At 42.3% G+C, this 26,028-nt stretch overlaps 1 protein-coding gene across 3 annotated transcripts in view; it reads right to left on the bottom strand.

Annotated features, from left to right (window-relative positions):
* Positions 1-26,028, bottom strand: part of LOC137427739 (matrilin-1-like) — a 148,107-nt gene that overhangs the window by 59,485 nt on the left and 62,594 nt on the right. For all 3 annotated transcript variants that reach the window (XM_068117440.2, XM_078777830.1, XM_078777831.1), the window contains exons 7-10: positions 25,157-25,198; positions 20,183-20,233; positions 12,048-12,116; positions 9,054-9,104 (exon numbers count right to left, since the gene is read on the bottom strand). In XM_068117440.2, coding sequence (XP_067973541.2) covers positions 9,054-9,104; positions 12,048-12,116; positions 20,183-20,233; positions 25,157-25,198 — 213 coding nt within the window. The remainder of the gene's footprint in view (positions 1-9,053; positions 9,105-12,047; positions 12,117-20,182; positions 20,234-25,156; positions 25,199-26,028) is intronic.

Below are 26,028 nucleotides of genomic sequence, written 5' to 3'. Positions count from 1 at the left end.
TATGGGGTAAGGGCAAGGGTAGTGTAGGTGACAGGGGGGTGACGTACGGTAGGGACGAGCTTTCTCACTTCGCCCTCCGTACGCATTTCGCCTTGCATTGCCTTATTGATGTGTACCCTTGTGACCTTACCCCTCGCTCATTTGTCTTCCCCCTTTTGTCTCCCACCTGAGGACTGTGCGCCACTGGGTGTTGAGGGGAGCGTGCGGAGGTCGTCTTGTGTGCCAGGACCCTCTCAACCAGCATGCATTGCATTGATGTACCACTTTATGGACCGCTGTTCTGCGGCCGAGTACCACTTGATGGACCCCAGGTTCTGGGGCAGGGCACCTCTGTTGGAGACTGGCAATAGTGGCCAGGGAATCTTGCTTGCGGACCTCGGTAAGGTGGCACCTATGCCAAACAGGTGGACCACCCTTAGTTGGCCCCTGTGGCCCTAAATAAAAATGGACACGGTTTGTGCTTTCTATATTTCCAAGTAGGCCGCATGAAACAAGAAGACATCGGGAAGAACATCGGCCCAGCAGAGAAGAAGAAGACCACCACCAGTTGTTTTTTTTTGTGTGTTTATTTCAAACAGTAATGACTGTGCACTGGTTGGTGCTTTTGGGTGCTTTTGGGTGCTTTGGTGTTATTGGTACTGGTGCATCGATGCAATGCGTGCTGTCTCCTCCCTCCCAACAGGAATTTCATTCTCTTTGTTTCCCTAAAAAGAAAAAAAAACACAGGTCCTGGGTTGCGTTGTAAATAAGAAAGAACATCACTGTAAATAATGCTCCCCACCATTAATGTATAGCTTGAAAAAATTCCGTAATTCGGTTATCCTGTGGGCGCACATCTGTTAGGCAGGGTGCAATGCAGCAGGGTGACATATTTATTTGTGTTTTAAGATTGTCACACTCAGGGTCAGGTTAATTGTAGAGGGAATTACACCTACGTGTCACACTAAGTTAAAGTTTTGTAGGCCCGAGGACGGGCCTGAAGGAAGGAGGGTGCAGTGTAACGGATTTGAGAAGTGTAACGGATTTGAGAAGTGTAACAATCTTGAGAAAGTGTAACGAATGTGAAAAGTATGGTTTTGTTGTGTGTAACACCCTCGTAATGTAAAGAATGGTCGCAGCTCGCCCTCTTAGTTAATTCCATAAACCTACACACAGGACACGATATATCCTTTTAAATAGTTAGTCCCTTATTCTCTGTGTAGGCTAAGGATGTGTTTCCCACTAGTTTGACTCTTCATTGCACCGAATTAAATAAGAGTAGGCACCCCGACGCCCCATGGCAGCTTCCAAGTGCCAGGTTTGCACTTTGCTGCATTTTCATCTGCTGTCCACTTTGCAGCAGCTGACTCCATTACGCACGAGGTAACGCCGAAGAAGAAAGGCGGGTCTCCACCTCGTCATAGAGGGGAGGAGTAAGTCGGCCCCGCTCATCCAACCCAGAACGAGGGGTTTGGCTTGAGAGGGCGGAGAGAGAACGCTTGGGGAAGGTTCGAAAAGGGTGAAGGAGGGGGCCTATGTGGCTTACCCTTAAAGGGTCCCCATGCGGGATGCTCCAATGAGAGATGAGCTGAGAGGAGGGATGCGTTCTGGGTCCAGGAGATGCGCTGGAGACGGGCAGGTGAGACCGAGCCGCCGTGAGACGTGCCGCGCTGCAGGAGAAACGGACCGGGGCAACGCAAGGAGCGCACAAGGCAGCAGTACGGAGAAAGGAACTTCGCCCGCGCAGTTTGGGACCAAAGCTCAGGCTTCTTGACGGCGGGGCCTTCTGGCCCGACCGTGCCCAGCACCCGCTGAACCTTCCTTGCCTCTAAAAGCCACCCATCTCCAAGCCATTCCTTCCTGCCTGCATTTCCCCGTGTAAGTGTGATCGTCCGTCTGTCTTTAATGTTGTCCTGGGGTTTATTAATTAAGCTTGAATAGATAAGCTAATGATTCACTGTGTATCTGCTCCTTCCATTCGCTGAATATAACCGATTGCTCTCGTTGCTCTGGCTTGTGAAAATACTTAATAAATCCTGTTATTCCTCCGTACTTCTTCTTCTTCTTCATCCTCGTTCGGTCGCTTTCGAGTTTTCCATATTGAGCAGCCGCGGTGCGATACGGCCAACGTTTGGGTGGAATCGGGTTCTAGTCGGGGAATAACAGTTCGGTCGCGGTTATACCAACCGCTCGGTAAAATAACATCTTTAACCGCGTCCGTAACAGTATTAAATGGTGACTTTTCTTTTTCACATATGTTGAGGTCTTTTATAAAATATTTAAATGTTTCCACTAAACTTTATATTGATTTCATCATTCAAAAGAAGGCAGCTGAGTTTGATGACGCAGTCATGTCAGAGCCATGACAATGAGGGTCGTCCACATATTATGTTTGTCATGTAAACCCCTTGGTGTAGGGAAGGTGGTTTTGTTCATTTTTACTGTTTATTTTGTTTATTATTGTTATATTACTGGGACTTTTGGGTCTTTGGTATCTTTTGGGGTCTTCTGAGTCTTTTATGTATTTTGGGTGTTTGGGGTCTTTTGGGACTTTGGGGTCGTTTTTCTCTTTGGGGTATTTGGGTCTTTGGAGTATTTGGGAGGTCTTTGAGTTATTTTTAGTCCTCTGGGTCTTTAAGGGTCTTTTGTGTCTTCAGGGTCTTGGCAGTCTTAAGAGTTTTTGGGGACTTAAAGGGTCTTCAATGGTCTAAGAGAACTCGGCAGTCTAAACGGTTGTACGGTATATTCCAACAGTAGGTAATTAATAGACATACATAATTAATAGACATACAAAATTAATAGACAGGATGCAACTGATGTTTAAACAGTATGTAATTAATAGATATATAGTCACACTGCTTCAACGCCTCACCATCTCACAGCTTCACGGAACGTGTTTTTCGGGTTCATGTATATATTTGAAGAAGAAGACGTTTTGGTCACAAATATACATACATATACAAACATACAAAAGGATATTGTCGTGTGGTTTGCTCAGTTAACACCGAGTATGCCACAGATGGATAATCGAGCTTAACGAGGTGTTTCCAATTCAATGGCGGATCGATACACGAGCCGGGGGATTGGGGGAAATGCCGCGGCTTACCTTTCCGGCCCCGACAATGTATTCTCCCTGTGGAAATTAACTCAAATCGAGACGGAGGTAAAATGTACAAGAAATAAATATTTATTACGGAACCCGAGAACAATGGAACGTGACAATAAAATAACTAATCCTAAATTGGGACGTCGCCGCACAGACTTCAGATATGAAACAATGGGAGAGGATGAATAAAATTTATGTCTCGCCGTGTTGTGGAATGTGGTGTGTCTTATCTGTCTGCTGTCGTCCAGGCCCCAAACTCATGCCCGGACGCGGCTCCGTGCTTGGTGGGACGTGGCTCCGTGCAAGGTCCAAATGCAGCTCAGAGCCAACACACTCCCCCTGCTGGGTATGTAATTTTGGAGCCTCCGTTACCCAATCGGTATGCATGGTGAGGATCCCCTCAGTCACTTCAACCTCTTCCTCGGACCGACTCACCTCAACCCCCAAACTCCATTGGGCCTGGTCAGCCTTGTCCTCCATGGGACTGTCCCAAGTCCCCAACCGCTGGATCAAATCATGCTCATCATTCACATTCCCAATCAGTTCTGGCCCCCACAGGCCTTCATCATTACACACCCGTTCCGTTTCCGCCACACGGACCCCCAATACCTCTTGCTCTGCACAACTGCACTTGTGCAGCAAGGATCCCAATCCATCCCCTGGTTGCTGTGTTGTGACATCCACCTGGCCCCAATAACTTCCCAGGCCTTCATGTATCCAATATTCCCCATTAAAATTTTCACATTCCCCATTCACCTGCAGGCACTCCCCATTCACCTCCAAACACCTCCAAACACCTCCAAAATCCCACAGATCTCTCGATGTCTCCATGTCTCTCGGTCCCTGCTCTCAAATGTTGTGTTTGTGTCCTTCCCCCTCTCTCCCCATCTTGTCTACCGCTCCCGATGTTATTTGTTTTATGTGTCTGTTTGTCTTTCTGTGTGATTAATGTTCGCTCTTTCACGAGCCTCGATCTTGTATACAAAAAAACAAACAAAAAAAAAAACAAAAAAAAAAACAAAAAAAAAAACAAAAAAAAAAAAAACATGTAGTCTCCCTACGATGCCGCCCGTCGTGCACTTCAATCGACTATAAAAAATTTACAGCGCCTCCCACTAAAATATTTTTTTGCGTCCGAATGCCGGGCGTGATGTACGCCCGACCGTGTCGATGTACCGCCGCGGACCAAAAATATTGTCCATCGGGCCCAAATCCCACTCCTGACACCAGTTGTCGTGTGGTTTGCTTATTTAACACCGAGTACGCCACGGATGCATAAATCGAGCTTAACGAGGCGTTTCCAATTCAATGAAGGATCGATACACGAGCCGGGGGATTGGGGGAATTGCTGCGGCTTACCTTTCCGGCCCGACGATGTCTTCTCCCTGTGGAAATTGACTCAAACCGAGACGGAGGTAAAATGTACAGGAAATATATATTTATTACGGAACCCGAGAACAATGGAACGCTACAATAAAATAACTGTAATCCTAAATTGGGATATCTCCGCACAGACTTCAGATACGAAACAATGGGAGAGGATGAATAAAATAAATGTCTTGTCGTGTTGTGGAATTTGGTGCGTCTTATCTGTGCTGTCGTTCAGGCCCCAAACTCGCGTCCGGACGCGGCTCCGTGCTTGGCGGGAAGGAGGCCTCAGTCCACTTCGTTCGCGCGCTCCGCCAATCAGTGCACGCCGCCGGGCAGGCCCCCGCTTGCACGATCGTTGCTCTACCATATTTCGTCCAGCAGGCAAATTCGGATTGTAAAGGAAGAGGTCCAAATGGAGACGAAAATCACGGGCAGAAGGGAGGTCCAGGAAGGAAGGATCCAGGAACGAGAAGCCCAAGGGAAGAGAAATGCCGGCGAGCGGGCGGTTCTAACCTTCCCGAATCTTCTGATCTCATCCGTCCCCTCCCATTGGCCGAGCACTTGGCGCCCTGCTCCCATGCCATTGGTTGGTGGTCAACCACAAGTCCTTCTTTACTCTCCAATCACGGGGAAGCTCTCAGCCCTTCCTTTGACCAATCGCACGTCCTCCCCTACTCTGGCAATCGGTGTGGTGTTTGTTGCTAAACCCTCCACTGGCCAATCACTAGTTCTCCTGGGCGTGGCTCCCAGCCTGCCTGGTCAATGTGTGAAAGCCATGGTGTACCACTGCGTGGCCGCTGCCTGCTTGTCTTTCCGGTCAGTTCTTATGGTCAGTCATTGTAAGGGGGGGATTTACTTAATGTGTGACTGAGGGCCTATCTAATGTCTACAAAAGTGCGTTGCCATAAGGGACACAGGTATGATCACCAGGTCTGACACACAGGGGAATTATCTTAGTCCCTCGATCTATTTATCACACGATCATCCTTGTATGATCACAGGTACACACTTGATCCGACAAACCGGGCTAAACACAGAACCTATTACAGGTGAGGTTCCCTATCACGACATCCAGAGACTTACCTTTGCAGATCTACCTAAATCTCGACATTCCCCGACCCCAAAATTCATAACAATATGCATTTGCTCTATTATAATAAGATTGGATGTGATATTCACATAATTCCATTTTATGTTAATTATCTCACCATTTGGATGGAAATTTTCAAATTGAGAAAAAGGGCTCCATTAGTTCTTGGGTATCTACATCATGGATCATCATGCCGAGTTTCAAAATGATCCGTTGAGCCGTCTCGAAAGGAGTTGGGAAAAAACGAAAAATTGTTAACATTTGACTTTGCGATTGACTGACTGATTGACTGATTGACTGACTGACTGTCTGATTGACAGTCTGATTAACTGTTTGATTGACTGTCTGATTGACTGTCTGCCAGACTGACTGATTGACTGACCGACTGATTGACTGTCTAATTGACTTACTGACTGATTGACTTTCTGATTGACTTTCTGATTGACTTTCTGATTTACTGACTCCCAGATTGAATGATTGACTATCTGAATGACTGACCAACTGATTGACTGTCTGATTGACTGTCTGATTGACTGTATGATTGACTGTCTGATTGCCTGTCTGATTGACTGTCTGATTGACTGTCTGATTGACTGTTTGATTGACTGACCAACTGATTGACTGACCAACTGATTGACTGACCAACTGATTGACAGTCTGATTTACTTTCTGATTGACTTTCTGATTGACTGTCTGATTGACTTTCTGATTGACTTTCTGATTGACTTTCTGATTGACTGACTGCCAGATTGAATGACTGATTGACTAACTGTTAGATTGAATGACTGATTGACTAACTGTCAGATTGAATGACTGATTGACTAATTGTCAGATTGAATGACTGATTGACTAACTGTCAGATTGACTGAATCACATCGTTATGGTTTTCAGAGCTCGTCGACTCTGTCAATAAGCTAAACAGTAAATCAGGACTGGCGTTATATGAGGTTATTAATGTCTGATTATGGAAATGTAAAAGAGTAAAACGTGTTGTTTTCTGTTTATTACTGGGGAAGATTACTAATATTGTGCTGAATGATGATCTACTACCTTCACTATTTTTTAATAGCCCAATCAATCCCAAATTAATGTTGGATCATCTGGGAAAGTCTTTTGGGCACGTCTATCATGAAGCGGCTGGCCAGGCCTGATGTTTGATTGAAGGTGATTTGGAGAGGCATTTGTAATTTAATTAAAGTGCTGGTGATAACTCGCGTACTCTTCATAAAAACCTCCATTGAGTGCTTGTAAAATCAGAAATTGATGTCTCAATCTGCATGGGAAACACCAGGATGACAGCTTACAGTTTTTTTTGTTTGTTTTTTTTTGTTTTGTATACAAGATCGAGGCTCGTGAAAGAGCTAACATTAATCACACAAAAAGACAAACCGACACACAAAACACAAAAAACAAGGGGAGCGGCAGACAAGATGGGGAGAGAGGGGGAAGGACACAAAAGAGAGGGGGAAGGACACAAACACAACATTTGAGAGCAGGGACATCGGGAGGACTTGGGGGGAGGTGGGAGAGGAATAAAACATATTTATTCCTAGACGTTCCATATTTTTTCCATATTTATTCCATATTTCCATATTTATTCCATATTTATTCCTAAAAATAAAACAAATAAAACATAAAACAGTTACATTGATATTCCAACCTAGACGAGACAGGTCAAAGGCGAGAGTGAACTAGATGGTATTCACAGAATACTTACCCTGCGCAGTCAACTTGGTGTGAGCCAACACTTCAATTTTTGAATGTTTCTCTTTTTTTGATCCAATATGACTGCCAGACCATGTGAGCGATGACATCATAAATTTATATTCTCTAAATAATTGTTGCAAAGATCATGCGCAATAAATTTCAAACTGATCAGACTAAGCGTTGTCCCTGTCAAATTATGACGTCATAATTATGGCACCAATGATGTCATTGTTAACACCTATTCCCCATATGGCTGAGACAGCTCACACTTTACTTTACTGAAATGCAGATACAAATGTTATATTTTCGTCAAAAATCGTCGGAATTTCACCAAATCTGTTTTAGTCGTGTGTTAATATACCTCAGCGATTGACAAATCTGAAATCAGAATTTTATTTGAGGTCAAAATGACCCCATGAGGTCGCTCCATACTTTGCCTGCTCGTCATGTGCAGTGTGATAAATTAATTCCATGCCCACTCCAGAAGACTTCTTCTTCACGCAATAACAACTTCTAGCTTCCAGACCGTACATCCAATCATCTTGAAATTGCACAATTGTTACATTCGATCAATGAAGCGTTTCAAGAGTTATAAATTTTTTAATATTTTCATTTAATTATTCATATCTGCCAAACCACGTCACCTATCACAAATTCCAAAAGGACATTTTAGTAGACTGGTATGCTGTGAACACATCTGTGAAGTTTCCCCTCGATTGGATAAAAAATGAGGGAGGAGCTAGGTTTTTAAAGTTTATGCTTAAAAACGTCATCACTCCAAAACCATGTGACGCATGATGTCATAATCGCTGACTTTTTTGTTCAACGTGGGTATACGATTTTGCCTGCAAAGTTTGGCCTCGATCTGTTCAGGTGTTTTGGGAAAAATTGGATTTTAGTGGTTTTTCAGGCTTTTCACTCAAAACAATAAGGCGGCCAAACCACATGACCTACGGCGTCATTATAATTTTATTTCTACATGAATTTATACCGAGAAGATGCTCAAGAAATTTCATCCTGATCGGATAAAGTTTTTTACTTGTCAAATTATGACATCATAACGGCGGCACCTATGACGTCATCATTCACATATGTTATTCCGCATGGAGAGTTCTTTGCAATGAGACCTTTCTCAATTATTTCTGTGCAGCGGTTTTTGAGATATAGAGGTGCAAAGTTTTTTGGTTTCTCCAAGATGGCGTCCGTACCACGTCACCTGTGACGTCATAATATTCACTAAAATATTAGGAGGAGGCCCTCCTATGGTGAAAATTTCATGTCAATCGGACCAACGGTTGCCGAGAAAATGAATTTTTTAAATGCTGACACGGCACACACTTTCCTTTACTGAAATGCATGCACGCACATACGTACGTACCCGAATGCTTAACCCTGCCTTTCGCTTCTCAAGCGCAGGGTAATAACTCTCAGCTATCCTATCAGCACTGATAAATAACAATAATGAAGAATAATTAACGCTTGCCTGTTACATGATTCAAAGTAACAATTGCAGAAACAATGTTCTTGTAAAAGTATATTTTAACCTTTAAAATAAAAAATGTATTATTTTAAAATTATTATTATTATTATTATTATGAAATCATAATAATTAATAAATGAATTATTTATTTTTTTTAAAAATTTTAATAATAATTTTTTTAAATTTCACCGCAGGAAACTTTTATGCCATGTCTCTGCTAAGAAATGTTAATGGCATACGACAATATGTTTAACAATTTAGCATTTGCTGTTTGAAGAAATAAACATTCAAACTTTCAACAGCAGGAGCATTTGGCTTACTCTGTGGTGGACTTGGAGGTTCTGTTGTTGGAGGAGGAATAGTTGTTGTCTCTAAATGAGAGAAAATAAACCAACATTTTAGGATTATGATAATCACTCAACAACAAACAACAACAACAACAGGCCATTTTCCCTGCTAGAGCGGGGGTTAGCCTTGCGGGCCCCATGACGATCTTCTCTGTGATCATCACTCGAACATCATAATTTATTAAAAACGGTTTTTGAAGAATGTCTTTCCCTGTCATCAACAACCTTGCTAAGACATTTGTTAAACTAAGTATTAAATGGTGACTTTTATTTTCCTGCAGATATTGAGGAGCTTTAAAAAAATATTTCAATGTTTATACTAAACTTTATATTAATTCTTGGGGAAAATGCCATGGACAGGGAAAGGCCCCTTTATATGGTATGTGCCATGTGGCAAACTATAGGAAAGATGGGAGTTTGCAGTGATAAAGGGGCACCCTACACATGGCAAATAAAATATATTTACTTCTTCATGCAGCTGTATGAATCAAATTGGTGCCCTTTCTATAAACTTTTCTGGAGCATTACTTGGTTCCTCCTAAGAACACAAGGGTAGTACAGCATGTACATGAGATTTTTTTGAATGTCCCTTCTGTTCTATTGTTTGGCATTTTCTACAAGCTATGGAATGTTCCTTCTTTTCTAGAGTTTGCCACATGGCACATACCATATAAAGAGGCTTTTTCTATGCCCAGGATGGAGCGGTACCCAAACTGGATCATCCTGATGTGGTTCAGCGATGAAGCCCATTTCTACTTGAACGGTGCCATCAACAACCACAACAACATTTTCTGGGGGGCAGAACCATCTGAGACCTACAGGAAAGTTCGACAGATATTTGGAGTCAGGATCAATGCGTGTCTGAACACACATCGAGGGGCACACATCGAGAACGTCAATTACAAGGATTTTGTGTAAATGCCAATTTCAGACCTTGGGCTCTCACTAACTCGAGCAGTGACTTCCTGCAATGACAATCAGTAATAGAAAATATCATGTCATAAGCTTTGAAGAAATGTTTGGTTCACGTTCCTGAGGTTTCTGTTTCTTTGTACATTAACGTTTAAAGTTGTATAACTCTTTTTGAAATTCCCTGTACTTTGCCATTTTTCCTTCTCCCATCCGCAACATGTTACCAGACCTCTTCAACCGGATTTTTTTTTGTTTTTAACCAATCTCCTCCCTCAGTTCATCCATCCTCCTTCTATCCACTCTCTTCATTCCTGCAATCCATGTCACCCAGTTGTTCTCACATATCGACAACTCTGTTGTCATCTCTCTGTCAGTGCCACCGTCTCCAGACCATATTCATACTTGAGAGCAAAATCATACTTAAAATCAATAAATAGCAAAAACTTCAATCTTTGCAGCGAGGGAACCAATGCCACTATTGAACTGTTGTCATTAAAACCCAGCTGGCTAATTAATGATAGGCAGCAAAAGGTGCGAGTACTTTCCCCTTCCACCTTCCCCTCCACCGCTCCAACTTCCCTCTGCCGTATGCCATGGAGATGAGCCAATCCACACTTTGTAATGTCTTTGGAAAATCTCCAAAATGGACAAGTGAGATATCCATTAATTTGGAAAATGAACTGATGAAATATTGAACCAGTGGAACATATTATACTCATCTCCTCATGTACCCCGACTGCAACCGCCCTCCATTCGGTGATAAAGTTGATTTTCAGTGTGATTTGACTGAAAGTTATTATTAGTGGACGTGACATTCACGTAATTACATTTTACGTTAATTATCTCCTCACCTGGATGGAAATTGCAAAAAAAGGGGATCCATTCGTTTTTGGGTATCGACATCATGAATCATCATGCCTAGTTTCAAAATGATCCGTTGAACTGTCGGAGTTGGAAAAAAATGAAAAATTGTTAACGCACAACTGCCCTGATTGCCTGCCCAATTGACTGACTGCCCGATTTGAAGAGGATTTGCATATTATATCACTGTGTTCACCCACCCATGATTTTAGTGGTCAACATAAGCAAAAAGGTCAACATAGGCCAAAAGGTCAACATAGGCCAAAGGTCAACAACTTAAGGTGGAATTTCTAAAATCCTCAATTTTCATCCAATTGACGAGGTTTGAAGAGGATTTGCTTGTCACATCACTGAATTCAACCACCATTTATTTTTAAGGTCAATATAGGCCAAAAGGTCAACATAGGCTAAAGGTCGACAACTTTGGTGAACTTTCTAAAATCCTCAATTTTCTTCCGATTGACTTGAAATTTGAACAGGATTTGCCTCTCCGGTCACTTAGTTCAACCACCAATTATTTTTGAGGTCTAAAGATGAAAAGGTCAACATAGGCTACATTTCTAAAATTGTCAATTTTCATGATTTGACTTGAAATTCGAAGAGGATTGGCATATCAGGTCACTGAATTCAACCACCAATTATTTATGAGGTCAACCTAGGCGAAAAGATCAACATAGGCCAAAGGTCATCAGCTTATTTTAGGGATTTTGCCGGTTTGTGTATCTGCACCAGTCATTGTCAAAATGTTACCCTTCTGATGTGTCCAATAATGCAGCCTCCCCCAACCCCTCCCCCTGTAGGTTAGAGCAGGAACATGGAATTGGTTTACGGTGCCAATGATAGCTCGCCTACTCTTCGTGATGACATCATGGGATATGTGACGTTCATCAACTGATGCGAGCAAGGGGCCTTATGGCTGAACTTTGATGCTTCGTCCATCATGCTAAACACTACTGTGAGAGTTCATAGTTGGGTCGAGGTTCGAACCCCGACTAGACAGCTCAGAATCGAGTGCTCAAGAGTCGAGACAATCCTGTGAGCCCTAATAAATAACAATAATTCAGTCATTCAGTCTTAGCTTTTAGATTATTCAAGCAGCAGCAGTGGAAATATTTGTTGTTGTAAAACTGTCTTTTAAACCTTAAAAATAATAATACAATGACGACCAAATTTTAAACATAAACATTTTCAAACCTGTAACAGCAGGAGAAATGGCTGGAACTTGAGCCAGAGACACAGGTTCTGGGGTTGTCGGAGGAACAGCTGTTGTCACGAAAGGAGACAAAAATAGAAATAAACCAACAGCCATAGATTATTATTATCACTTTGACATCATAATTTATTACTTCCGCCACCGAAGGTGGATTAAGGTTATGTCTGTCTGTCTGTCTGTCTATCTGTTTGTTTGTCAATAGGATATCTCAAAACGTTGTGGACAGATTCGGACCAAATTTGGTGGAGAGGTTGTGTGTCCGACAAAGATGAAATGATTAGATTTTAGTGAAGATTCGAATCAGGTGGAAGAATTTTAAAATTGATTCTTCATCACATGAGAGATAGGGCAAAAATGATACATAGCACATCATTTCAAAAAGTTGTGGATGGTTTTGGACGAAACTTTGTGGACAGGTTGGGTGTGTGACAAGGAATAATTGATTCAATTTCGGTGAAGATCCAGATCCAGGTAAGAGACTTTTAATATTTAAGTGATTATTCACCATTGAGTGATATGACTGGGAAATCCTTGTCACATTTAATACTGTTGCGTTTGTGGGAATGTCGGTCATTTGGGAGTCGTGTTCTTTGGGGTGTGTTGCATAGGGGTGCCAGTTCGGTTGTGGTTCCCCAAATAGGACCTTTTCGTATTTATTTTTCCTTTTTCTTAAAGTTTACCCCATATTCACTCCCTTTACGCCACGTGATTTTGACTGTTTGTGGTGTTGCACAAATACAGCTTTGAGAAGAATTCAACCCTTTTTCCTTCAAGCAAGAAGGGGCAGGAAAAGGACAGAGAAAGGAAGAAGAAGAGTCGCTCTTGGCAAGGTGGTGAAAACGCGATCCTTGCTCGTGGTGTGAAGGGCTTCGGTGAGCTTGTTGGTGTGAGAGACTCGACCGATACGAACTTTCTGAAGGATTCATTGTGTATGAAGGAGGTGGACAAAAAGGTAAAGAGCGTATTGTGTGGAAAAAGGCGCTTCTTTGGGGTGGTGAAAAAGCGATCCTTGCTCGTGGTGTGAACGGCTTCAGAGAGCTTGTTTGTTGGTGTGAGAGACTCGACCTCTACGATCTTTCTGAGCTGAGGGATGTGCTGTGTTGTATGAAGGAGGTTGATGAAAGGAGAAAGGGATTGCAGAACGTTGATGAACCTTGGTTCCCGCCAAGCCCGCTCTGACGAACGTTGATGAAGCTGCTCTTCAAACAGGCCTGAACCCCATTCCATCCCCATCCTCAAATCCCATTTTATTTAAATTCCCTGTGAATATTATTTTATTACTTTGCTTACCTTACCTTCCCTTCCCTGGGTTAGATAGTGTTGTGTGTGTATGTTGTGTCGGCCTTTCGTATCGGTTGTATGTGGCCTGTGTTAATTGTTTCAGTCTCTCATTATTAATTAATTAAGTCTGTCATGCTTGCACTTGTATGATTTGATTATTGTATCGTTTTGCATTATTTGAAGTAAATTGATTGTATTTCATTTTGTTTGATTGACCTTTTTCGGATCGGGTTGCAAGCTCCCCTGACCTCCAGTGTGGCAATTTAAACTCCTTGCACTAAACCAAAAGTTCAAGCTTCCAAAAACCGCTCGTCCAGGTTGCGGGCCTCGGCCCGGCGGGTTTGGGATAGGACTTAGGGTCGCTGACGTGAGTCGCCCAATAACACACTTCGTCGGGAGTGACGTTTGGGACTCCGGTTCTCATCCCCGACGCCCGTAACAATACTTTAATATAACATGCAATTATAGCTTAAGGTTGTAGTTACATTTTATTCTTTCTTCTCTCCCTTTCCTGTTCATTCATCCACCTGCCTGTTTGGGTTTTGGTGTTTCTCCAACATTCACTGTCAAAATGTTACCCATATCCTCTTTGCCACCTTTGAAAATGAAGGTGACAAAATGTTTCATTAACGTTAAGTTACATAATACCTCAATTAATCCCCATATTGGATTTCAAAGTATTAAATGGTGACTTTTCTTTTTCACATATGTTGAGGTCTTTTATAAAATATTTAAATGTTTCCACTAAACTTTATATTGATTTCATCCTTCAAAAGAAGGCAGCTGAGTTTGATGACGCAGTCATGACAGAGCCATGACAGTGAGGGTCGTCCACATATTATGTTTGTCATGTAAACCCCTTTGTGTAGGGAAGGGGGTTTTGTTCATTTTTACTGTTTATTTTGTTTATTATTGTTATATTACTGGGACTTTTGGGTCTTTGGTATATTTTGGGGTCTTCTGAGTCTTTTGTGTATTCTGGGTGTTTGGGGTCTTTTGGGACTTTGGGGTCGTTTTTCTCTTTGGGGTATTTGGGTCTTTGGAGTATTTGGGAGGTCTTCGAGTTATTTTTAGTCCTCTGGGTCTTTAAGGGTCTTTTGTGTCTTCAGGGTCTTGGTAGTCTTAAGAGTTTTTGGGGACTTAAAGGGTCTTCAATGGTCTCCGAGAACTCGGCAGTCTAAACGGTTGTACGGTATATTCCGACAGGAGGTAATTAATAGACATACATAATGAATAGACATACAAAATTAATAGACAGGATGCAACTGATGTTTAAACAGTATGTAATTAATAGATATATAGTCACACGGCTTCAACGCCTCACCATCTCACAGCTTCACGGAACGTGTTTTTCGGGTTCATGTATATATTTGAAGAAGAAGACGTTTTGGTCACAAATATACATACATATACATACATACAAAAGGATATTGTCGTGTGGTTTGCTCAGTTAACACCGAGTATGCCACAGATGGATAATCGAGCTTAACGAGGCGTTTCCAATTCAATGGCGGATCGATACACGAGCCGGGGGTTCGGGGGAAATGCCGCGGCTTACCTTCCCGGCCCCGACAATGTATTCTCCCTGTGGAAATTAACTCAAATCGAGACGGAGGTAAAATGTACAAGAAATAAATATTTATTACGGAACCCGAGAACAATGGAATGCGATAATAAAATAACAAATCGTAAATTGGGACGTCGCCGCACAGACTTCAGATATGAAACAATGGGAGAGGATGAATAAAATTTATGTCTCGTCGTGTTGTGGAATGTGGTGTGTCTTATCTGTCTGCTGTCGTCCAGGCCCCAAACTCATGCCCGGACGCAGCTCCGGGTCCAAATGCAGCTCAGAGCCAACACACTCCCCCTGCTGGGTATGTAATTTTGGAGCCTCCGTTACCCAAACGGTGTGCATGGTGAGGGTCCCCTCGGTCACTTCAACCTCTTCCTCGGACCGACTCACCTCAACCCCCAAACTCCATTGGGCCTGGTCAGCCTTGTGCTCCATGGGACTGTCCAAGGTCCCCAACCGCTGGATCAAATCATGCTCATCATTCACATTCCCAATCAGTTCTGGCCCCCACAGGCCTTCATCATTACACACCCGGTCCGTTTCCGCCACACGGACCCCCAATACCTCTTGCTCTGCACAACTGCACTTGTGCAGCAAGGATCCCAATCCATCCCCTGGTTGCTGTGTTGTGACATCCACCTGGCCCCAATAACTTCCCAGGCCTTCATGTATCCAATATTCCCCATTAAAATTTTCACATTCCCCATTCACCTCCAAACATGCAGTCTCCCTACGATGCCGCGCTTTGTGCACTTCAATCGACGATCAAATTTTTACAGCGCCTCCCACTAAAATATTTTTTTGCATCCGAATACCGGGCGTGATGTACGCCCGACCGTGTCGATGTACCGCCACGGACCAAAAATATTGTCCATCGGGCCCAAATCCCACTCCTGACACCAGTTGTTGTGTGGTTTGCTTAGTTAACACCGAGTACGCCACGGATGCATAATCGAGCTTAACGAGGCGTTTCCAATTCAATGAAGGATTGATACACGAGCCGGGGGATTGGGGGAATTGCCGCGGCTTACCTTTCCGGCCCGACGATGTCTTCTCCCTGTGGAAATGAACTCAAACCGAGACGGAGGTAAAATGTACAGGAAATATATATTTATTATGGAACCCGCGAACAATGGAATGCGACAATAAAATAACTGTAATCCTAAATTGGGATGTCTCCGCACAGACTTCAGATACGAAACAATGGGAGAGGATGAATAAAATTAATGTCTTGTCGTGTTGTGGAATTTGGTGCGTCTTATCTGTGCTGTCGTTCAGGCCCCAAACTTGCGTCCGGACGCGGCTCCGTGCTTGGCGGGAAGGAGGCCTCAGTCCACTTCGTTCGCGCGCTCCGCCAATCGGTGCACGCCGCCCGGCAGGCCCCGCTCACACGATCGTTGCTCCACCATCTTTCGTCCAGCAGGCAAATTCGGATTGTAAAGGAAGAGGTCCAAATGGAGACAAAAATCACGGGCAGAAGGGAGGTCCAGGAAGGAAGAATCTAGGAACGAGAAGCCCAAGGGAAGAGAAATGCCGGCGAGCGAACGGTTCTAACCTTCCCAAATCTTCTGATCTCATCCGTCCCCTCCCATTGGCCGAGCGCTTGGCGCCCTGCTCCCATGCCATTGGTTGGTGGTCAACCACAAGTCCTTCTTCACTCTCCAATCACGGGGAAGCTCTCAGCCCTTCCTTTGACCAATCGCACGTCGTCCCCTACTCTGACAATCGGTGTGGTGTTTGTTGCTAAACCCTCCACTGGCCAATCACAAGTTCTCCTGGGCGTGGCTCCCAGCCTGCCTGGTCATGGTGTGAAAGCCATGGTGTACCACTGCGCGGCCGCTGCCTGCTTGTCTTTCTGGTCAGTTCTTATGGTCAGTCATTGTAAGGGGGGGATTTACTTAATGTGTGACAGGGCCTATCTAATGTCTACAAGAGTGCGTTGCCATAAGGGACACAGGGATGATCACCAGGTCTGACACACAGGGGAATTATCTTAGTCCCTCGATCTATTTATCACACGATCATCCTTGTATGATCACAGGTCCACACTTGATCCGACAAACCGGGCTAAACACAGAACTTATTACAGGTGAGGTTCCCTATCACGACATCCAGAGACTTACCTATGCAGATCTACCTAAATCTAGGTATTCCCCGATCCCAAAATTCATAACAATATGCATTTGCTCTATTATAATAAGATTGGATGTGATATTCACATAATTCCATTTTATGTTAATTATCTCACCACTTGGATGGAAATTGAGAAAAAGGGCTCTATTAGTTCTTGGGTATCTACATCATGGATCATCATGCCGAGTTTCAAAATGATCTGTTGAGCTGTCTCGGAAGGAGTTGGGAAAAAACGAAAAATTGTTAACATTTGACTTTGCGATTGACTGACTGCCAGACTGACTGATTGACTGACCGACTGATTGACTGTCTAATTGACTTACCAACTGATTGACTTTGATTGACTTTCTGATTTACTGACTCCCAGATTGAATGATTGACTATCTGAATGACTGACCAACTGATTGACTGTCTGATTGACTGTCTGATTGACTGCATGATTGACTGTCTGATTGACTGTCTGATTGACTGTCTGATTGACTGTCTGATTGACTGTCTGATTGACTGTTTGATTGACTCTGATTGACTGCTTGATTGACTGACCAACTGATTGACTGACCAACTGATTGACTGACCAACTGATTGACTGACCAACTGATTGACTGACCAACTGATTGACTGACCAACTGATTGACTGACCAACTGATTGACTGACCAACTGATTGACTGACCAACTGATTGACTGACCAACTGATTGACTGACCAACTGATTGACTGACCAACTGACTGACCAACTGACTGACCAACTGATTGACAGTCTGATTGACAGTCTGATTTACTTTCTGATTGACTGTCTGATTGACTGACTGCCAGATTGAATGACTGATTGACTAACTGTCAGATTGACTGAATCACATCGTTATGGTTTTCAGAGCTCGTCGACTCCGTCAATGAGCTAAACAGTAAATCAGGACTGGCGTTATATGAGGTTATTAATGTCTGATTATGGAAATGTAAAAGAGTAAAACGTGTTGTTTTCTGTTTATTACTGGGGAAGATTACTAATATTGTGCTGAATGATGATCTACGACCTTCACTATTTTTTAATAGTCCAATCAATCCCAAATTAATGTTGGATCATCTGGGAAAGTCTTTTGGGCACGTCTATCACATGAAGCGGCTGGCCAGGCCTGATGTTTGATTGAAGGTGATTTGGAGAGGCATTTGTAATTTAATTAAAGTGCTGGTGATAACTCGCGTACTCTTCATAAAAACCTCCATTGAGTGCTTGTAAAATCAGAAATTGATGTCTCAATCTGCATGGGAAACACCAGGAAAGGCGAGAGTGAACTCGATGGTATTCATAGAATACTTACCCTACGCAGTCAACTTGGTGTGAGCCAACACTTCAATTTTTGAATGTTTCTCTTTTTTTGATCCAATATGACTGCCAGACCATGTGAGCGATGACATCATAAATTTATATTCTCTAAATAATTGTTGCAAAGATCATGCTCAATAAATTTCAAACTGATCAGACTAAGCGTTGTCCCTGTCAAATTATGACGTCATAATTATGGCACCAATGATGTCATCGTTAACACCTATTCCCCATATGGCTGACACAGCTCACACTTTACTTTACTGAAATGCAGACACAAATGTTATATTTTCGTCAAAAATCGTCGGAATTTCACCAAATCTGTTTTAATCGTGTGTTAATATACCTCAGCGATTGACAAATCTGAAATCGGAATTTTATTTGAGGTCAAAATGACCCCATGAGGTCGCTCCATACTTTGCCTGCTCGTCATGTGCAGTGTGATAAATTAATTCCATGCCCACTCCAGAAGACTTCTTCTTCACGCAATAACAACTTCTAGCTTCCAGACCGTACATCCAATCATCTTGAAATTGCACAATTGTTACACTTCATTTCCTCTACTATCATATAAAGTTTCACGTCGATCAATGAAGCGTTTCAAGAGTTATAAATTTTTTAATATTTTCATTTAATTATTCATATCTGCCAAACCACGTCACCTATCGCAAATTCCAAAAGGACATTTTAGTAGACTGGTATGCTGTGAACACATCTGTGAAGTTTCCCCTCGATTGGATAAAAAATGAGGGAGGAGCTAGGTTTTTAAAGTTTATGCTTAAAAACGTCATCACTCCGAAACCATGTGACGCATGATGTCATGATCGCTGACTTTTTTGTTCGTCGTGGGTATACGATTTTGCCTGCAAAGTTTGGCCTCGATCTGTTCAGGCGTTTTGGGAAAAATTGGATTTTAGTGGTTTTTCAGGCTTTTCACTCAAAACAATAAGGCGGCCAAACCACGTGACCTACGACGTCATTATAATTTTATTTCTACATGAATTTATACCGAGAAGATGTTAAAGAAATTTCATCCTGATCAGATAAAGTTTTTTACTTGTCAAATTATGACATCATAATGGCGGCACCTATGACGTCATCATTCACATAGGTTATTCCGCATGGAGAGTTCTTTGCAATGAGACCTATCATTTATTTCTGTGCAGCAGTTTTTGAGATATAGAGGTGCAAATTTTTTTTATTTTTCCAAGATGGCGTCCGTACCACGTCACATGTGACGTCATAATATTCACTAAAATATTAAACAGGAGGAGGCCCTCCTATGGTGAAAATTTCATATCAATCGGACCAACGGTTGCCGAGAAAATGAATTTTTAAAATGCTGACACGGCACACACTTTCCTTTACTGAAATGCATACACGCACATACGTACGTACCCGAATGCTTAACCCTGCATTTCGCTTCTCAAGCGCAGGGTTATATCTCGGCTATCCTATCAGCACTGATAAATAACAATAATCAAGAATATTTAACACTTGCCTGTTACCTGATTCAAAGTAACAATTGCAGAAACAATGTTCTTGTAAAAGTATATTTTAACCTTTAAAATAAAAAATGTATTATTTTAAAATTATTATTATTAAATAATAATAATGAATAAATTATTATTTAAAAATTTTTTTTTAAATAATAATCTTTAAACATTTAAGTGCAGGAAACTTTTATGCCATGTCTTTGCTAAGAAATGTTAATGGCATACGACAATATGTTTAACAATTTGGAAGCATTTGCTGTTTGAAGAAATAAACATTCAAACTTTCAAGAGCAGGAGCATTTGGCTTACTCTGTGGTGGACTTGGAGGTTCTGATGCTGGAAGAGGAATAGTTGTTGTCTCTAAATGAGAGAAAATAAACCAACATTTTAGGATTATGATAATCACTCAACAACAAACAACAACAACAGGAATTTTTTAGGCCATTTTCCCTGCTAGAGCAGGGGTTAGCCTTGCAGGCCCCATGACGATCTTCTCTGTGATCACTCGAACATCATAATTTATTAAAAACTGGTTTTGAAGAATGTCTTACCCTGTCATCAACAACCTTGCTAAGACATTTGTTAAACTATGTATTAAATGGTGACTTTTATTTTCCTGCAGATATTGAGGAGCTTTTATAAAATATTTCAATGTTTATACTAAACTTTATATTAATTCTTGGGGAAAATGCCATGGACAGGGAAAGGCCCCTTTATATGGTATGTGCCATGTGGCAAACTATAGGAAAGATGGGAGATTGCAGTGATAGAGTGGCGCCCTACACATGGCAAATAAAATATATTTACTGCTTCATGCAGCTGTATGAATCAAATTGGTGCCCTTTCTATAAACTTTTCTGGAGCATTACCTGGTTCCTCCTAAGAACACAAGGAAGTACAGCATGTACAGTCACGTGAAAAAGTAAGTACCGCTCATGTAAAGTTTTGACTTTTTCAACATATTTCAACATACAGCTATTTGATCTTCATTTCAACAATATTGATAGATAAAGGTGATTATAATATAACAAATAGCATGAAACATTTACATTTTGTAGTCCATTGTATAATTTAAATAAACATCAATGCAAATTTCGCATGTGGAAAAAGTAAGTACACCCTTGGCTCTAATAGGTGGTATTGCCCCCTTTGGCAGAAACAACCTCAAGTCGGCGTTTCTTATAACTGTCTACCAGTCTCTGACATCGACTGGGAGAAATTTTTGCCCACTCCTCCATGCAGAATTCTTACAGCTGTGCAATGTTTGAGGGGTTTCTTGCATGCACAGTTCATTTCAAATCCTGCCACAACATCTCGATGGGATTTAGATCCGGGCTTTGACTTGGCCATTCCAGAACCCTCCATTTCTTTATTTTCAGCCATTCCTTGGTGGATTTACTGGTATGTTTAGGGTCATTGTCATGTTGCAAGGTCCACCATTGGTTGAGCTTCAACTTTCCGACAGATGGCCTCACATTATCCTCAAGCACCCTCTGGTACAATGAAGAATTCATAGTGGATTCTATGATGGTGAGCTGCCCAGGCCCTGATGCAGCAAAGCTGCCCCAAACCATAATATTTCCACCACCATGCTTTACAGTTGGTATCGGGTTCTTGTGGTCAAATTCTGTCTTTGGTTTTCGCCAAACATGTCTTCTGGTACTGTGGCCAAATAGCTCTACCTTTGACTCATCTGTCCAGAGCACATTGTTCCAGAAGTGCTGGTCTTTGCCTAGGTGTTCATTGGCAAACTTTAGTCTTGCCCTGATGTTCTTTCTGGACAGCAAAGGTTTCCTCCTGGCACACCTCCCATGTAGATCAATTTTGTGCAGCCTCTTTCTAATGGTAGACTCGTGCACTTTGACATCAACAGTGGCAAGAGCTACCTGTAGGTCCCGTGATGACATTCTGGGGTTCTTGGAGACTTCTTTCAGCATCTTGCGGTCTGCTCTCGGCCTGAAATTGCTGGGACGGCCTGGCCTGAACAAGTTGGCAGTTGTTTGGAATCTTCTCCACTTGTAGATGATCTTCCGGACAGTCGAATGATTGATTTCAAATTGTTTGGAGATCTTTTTAAATCCCTTCCCAGACTCGTAGACATCTATAACCTTCTTTCTGAAGGCCTCAGAGAGCACTTTTGATCTAGGCATGGTGACGCCACACACTTCAACAACAAAGAGCAAACCAAACTAAATGTCTGAGGTTTAAATAAGACAGATTCCTCCAGGATCCTCTCTAACGATGTTCTCATCATTTGCACCTGAGGTGGTGCACCTGATTCTAATTTTAGGTATTTGAAGTAGTGATAAATGTGGGGGTGTACTTACTTTTTCCACATGCAAAATTTGCATTTATGTTTATTTAAATTATACAATGGTCCACAAAATGTAAATGTTTCATGATATTTGTTCATGCACCTGTCCATCATATCACCTTTATCTGTCAATATTGTTGAAATGAAGATCAAATAGCTGTCTGTTGAAATATGTTGAAAAAGTCAAAACTTTACATGGGGTGTACTTACTTTTTCACATGACTGTACATGAGATTTTTTGAATGTCCCTTCTGTTCTATTGTTTGGCATTTTCTACAAGCTGTGGAATGTTCCTTCTTTTCTATCGTTTGCCACATGGCACATACCATATAAAGAGGCTTTTTCTATGCCCAGGATGGAGCGGTACCCAAACTGGATCATCCTGATGTGGTTCAGCGATGAAGCCCATTTCTACTTGAACGGTGCCATCAACAACCACAACAACATTTTCTGGGGGGCAGAACCATCTGAGACCTACAGGAAAGTTCGACAGATCTTTGGAGTCAGGATCAATGCGTGTCTGAACCGCGGAGGGGCACACATCGAGAACGTCAATTACAAGGATTTTGTGTAAATGCCAATTTCAGACCTTGGGCTCTCACTAACTCGAGCAGTGACTTCCTGCAATGACAATCAGTAATAGAAAATATCATGTCATAAGCTTTCAAGAAATGTTTGGTTCACGTTCCTGAGGTTTCTGTTTCTTTGTACATAAACGTTTAAAGTTGTATAACTCTTTTTGAAATTCCCTGTACTTTGCCATTTTTCCTTTCTCCCATCCTTTCCTTTCTTTCCTTTCTCCCATTTTTCTCCCATCCGCAACATGTTACCAGACCTCTTCAACCGGATTTTTTTTTGTTTTTAACCAATCTCCTCCCTCAGTTCATCCATCCTCCTTCTATCCACTCTCTTCATTCCTGCAATCCATGTCACCCAGTTGTTCTCACATATCGACAACTCTGTTGTCGTCTCTCTGTCAGTGCCACCGTCTCCAGAACATATTCATACTTGAGAGCAAAATCATACTTAAAATCAATAAATAGCAAAAACTTCAATCTTTGCAGCGAGGGAACCAATGCCACGATTGAACTGTTGTCATTAAAACCCAGCTGGCTAACTAATGATAGGCAGCAAAAGGTGCGAGTACTTTCCCCTTCCACCTTCCCCTCCACCGCTCCAACTTCCCTCTCCCGTATGCCATGGAGATGAGCCAATCCACACTTTGTAATGTCTTTGGAAAATCTCCAAAATGGACAAGTGAGATATCCATTAATTTGGAAAATGAACTGATGAAATATTGAACCAGTGGAACATATACTCATCTCCTCATGTACCCCGACTGCAACCGCCCTCCATTCGGTGATAAAGTTGATTTTCAGTGTGATTTGACGGAAAGTTATTATTAGTGGACGTGACATTCACGTAATTACATTTTACGTTGATTATCTCACCACCTGGATGGAAATTGCAAAAAAAGGGGCTCCATTCGTTTTTGGGTATCGACATCATGAATCATCATGCCTAGTTTCAAAATGATCCGTTGAACTGTCGGAGTTGGAAAAAAAATGAAAAATTGTTAACGCACAACTGCCCTGATTGCCTGCCCGATTGACTACCGGATTGACTGCCCGATTGCCTGACTGCCCGATTGACTGACTGCCCGATTGAATGACTGCCCGATTGAATGCCCGATTGATTGCCCAATTGACTGGACTGCCCGATTGACTACCGGATTGACTGCCCGATTGACTACCGGATTGACTGCCCGATTGGCTGCCCGGTTGAGTGACTGCCCAATTGACTACCCGATTGACTGCCCAGTTGATTGACTGCCTGGTTGATTGACTACCCAACTGACTGTCTGATCGACCACCCGATTGACTGCCTGACTGTCTGATTGAGTGACTGCCCAATTGACAACCGATTGACCACCCGATTGACTGCCCGGTTGATTGACTGCCCGACTGACTGCCTGACTGCCTGACTGTCTGATTGAGTGCCCAATTGACAACCGATTGACTACCCGATTGACTGCCCGGTTGATTGACTGCCCGACTGACTGTGATTGAGTGACTGATTTACTGAATCACATGGTTATGGTTTTAAGAGCTCGTCGATTCCATCAATGAGCTAAACAGGATAACGGTAAATCAGGCCTGGCATTACATGAGGTTGTTCACAGCTGAAGATAGAAATGTAAAAGAGTAAAACGTGTTGTTTTCTGTTTATTACTGGAGAAGATTACGAATATTGTGCTGAATGATGATCTACTACTTTCACTCCTTTTTAATGGCCCAATCAATCCCAAATGAATGTCGGATCATCTGGGAAAGTTTTTTTGGGCCACGTCTGTCATGAAGCGGCTGGCCAGGCCCGAAGTTTGATTGATGGTGATTTGGAGATGCAGTTGTAATTGCATTGAAGTGCTGGCGATAACTCGCGTACTCTTCAAAAAGTCACCATGAGGTGTTTGACCTCCACCTACCAATGCTAACCAAAGGGCCCTCTGGTGAACATCCTTCCGATGTAAAATCAGAAATTGATGCCTCGAACTGCATGGGAAACACCAGGATGACAGTTTATAGTTGGATTGAGATTCCAACCCAGACTAGACAGGTCAAAAGTGAGAGTGAATAACTCTCGGCTATCCTATCAGCACTGACAAATAACAATAATCAAGACTAATTGACACTTGCCCTGTTACATGATTCAAGGCAGCAGTTTGTAGGAAAAATTGTTCCTGTAAAAGCATATTTTAACCCTTAAAATTAAAGGGTTAAAATTATATTTTAACCCTTAAAATAGCCCAATGCTCTTGCTTAAAAAAATACATTAATGGCAAAATTTTAAACACAGGAAACTGTTCTGCAATTTCTCTGCTCCGACGTATTAATGGAATACAAAGACATGATTAATAAGTTTGGAGCAATAAACTTTCAAACCTTCAACAGCAGGAGCATTGGGCTTACCTGTAGGAGCAGGTTCTGTGATAGGAATAGGTGTTTCCATCACTCGAGACAAATAGAATTAAAGCCAATCATTGCAAAAAATAGAATTAAACCAACAGTCTAAGATTTGAATCATCACTCAAACATCATAATTTATTAGAAACTGTTTTTGAAGCATGTCTTACCCTGTCATCAACAACCTTTTTTTGTATAATTAGTCAAGACTCATATAAGATCTAACACATAAAACATAAAATGAAGGGAACAGGAAACGAGGGGGAGAGAGAGGGAAGCACAACAATAGCAAGGAATATGGACATCAGTAGATCTGTGGAAGAGAGAACTCGGGTGGGGAACACAGGATAAACAAAATGGACACCACAGGGACTTTCAGGAAAGAACCTTGCTTTGTTTGACTTCAACATATGACATCACATTTGCATTTCGGTAAATGAGGAATAAGATATGGCTGTTTCCATAGATATTACAGGGAAATCCTTGATGACACATTTAATCTATAGTATTAAAGGCTGTGTGTGTGTGTGTGTGTGTGTGTGTGTGTGTGTGTGTGTGTGTGTGTGTGTGTGTGTGTGTGTGTGTGTGTGTGTGTGTGTGTGTGTGTGTGTGTGTGTGTGTGTGTGTGTGTGTGTGTGTGTGTGTGTGTGTGTGTGTGTGTGTGTCCTCCATAACTCCCAAACCATGAAACCTAGTGGCCCCAAACTTTGCATGCATAATAAGGGAACGCCAGGGGATTGCATGAATGAAAACTGGGTGTTTGGGTGTGTTAAAACATCTAAAACAGCTACTTTGAACAGACCACAGTGCCTCAATCCATTCCCAAGCGTTCATACGGGGAGATTGTGTGTGTGTGTGTGTGTGTGTCGGAGTGTCGG

This window comes from Myxine glutinosa, chromosome 5 (assembly GCF_964187855.1).
Source record: "Myxine glutinosa chromosome 5, kmMyxGlut1.1, whole genome shotgun sequence".
NCBI lineage: Eukaryota > Metazoa > Chordata > Myxini > Myxiniformes > Myxinidae > Myxine > Myxine glutinosa.
This window is presented reverse-complemented; position numbering and strand designations above follow the sequence as displayed.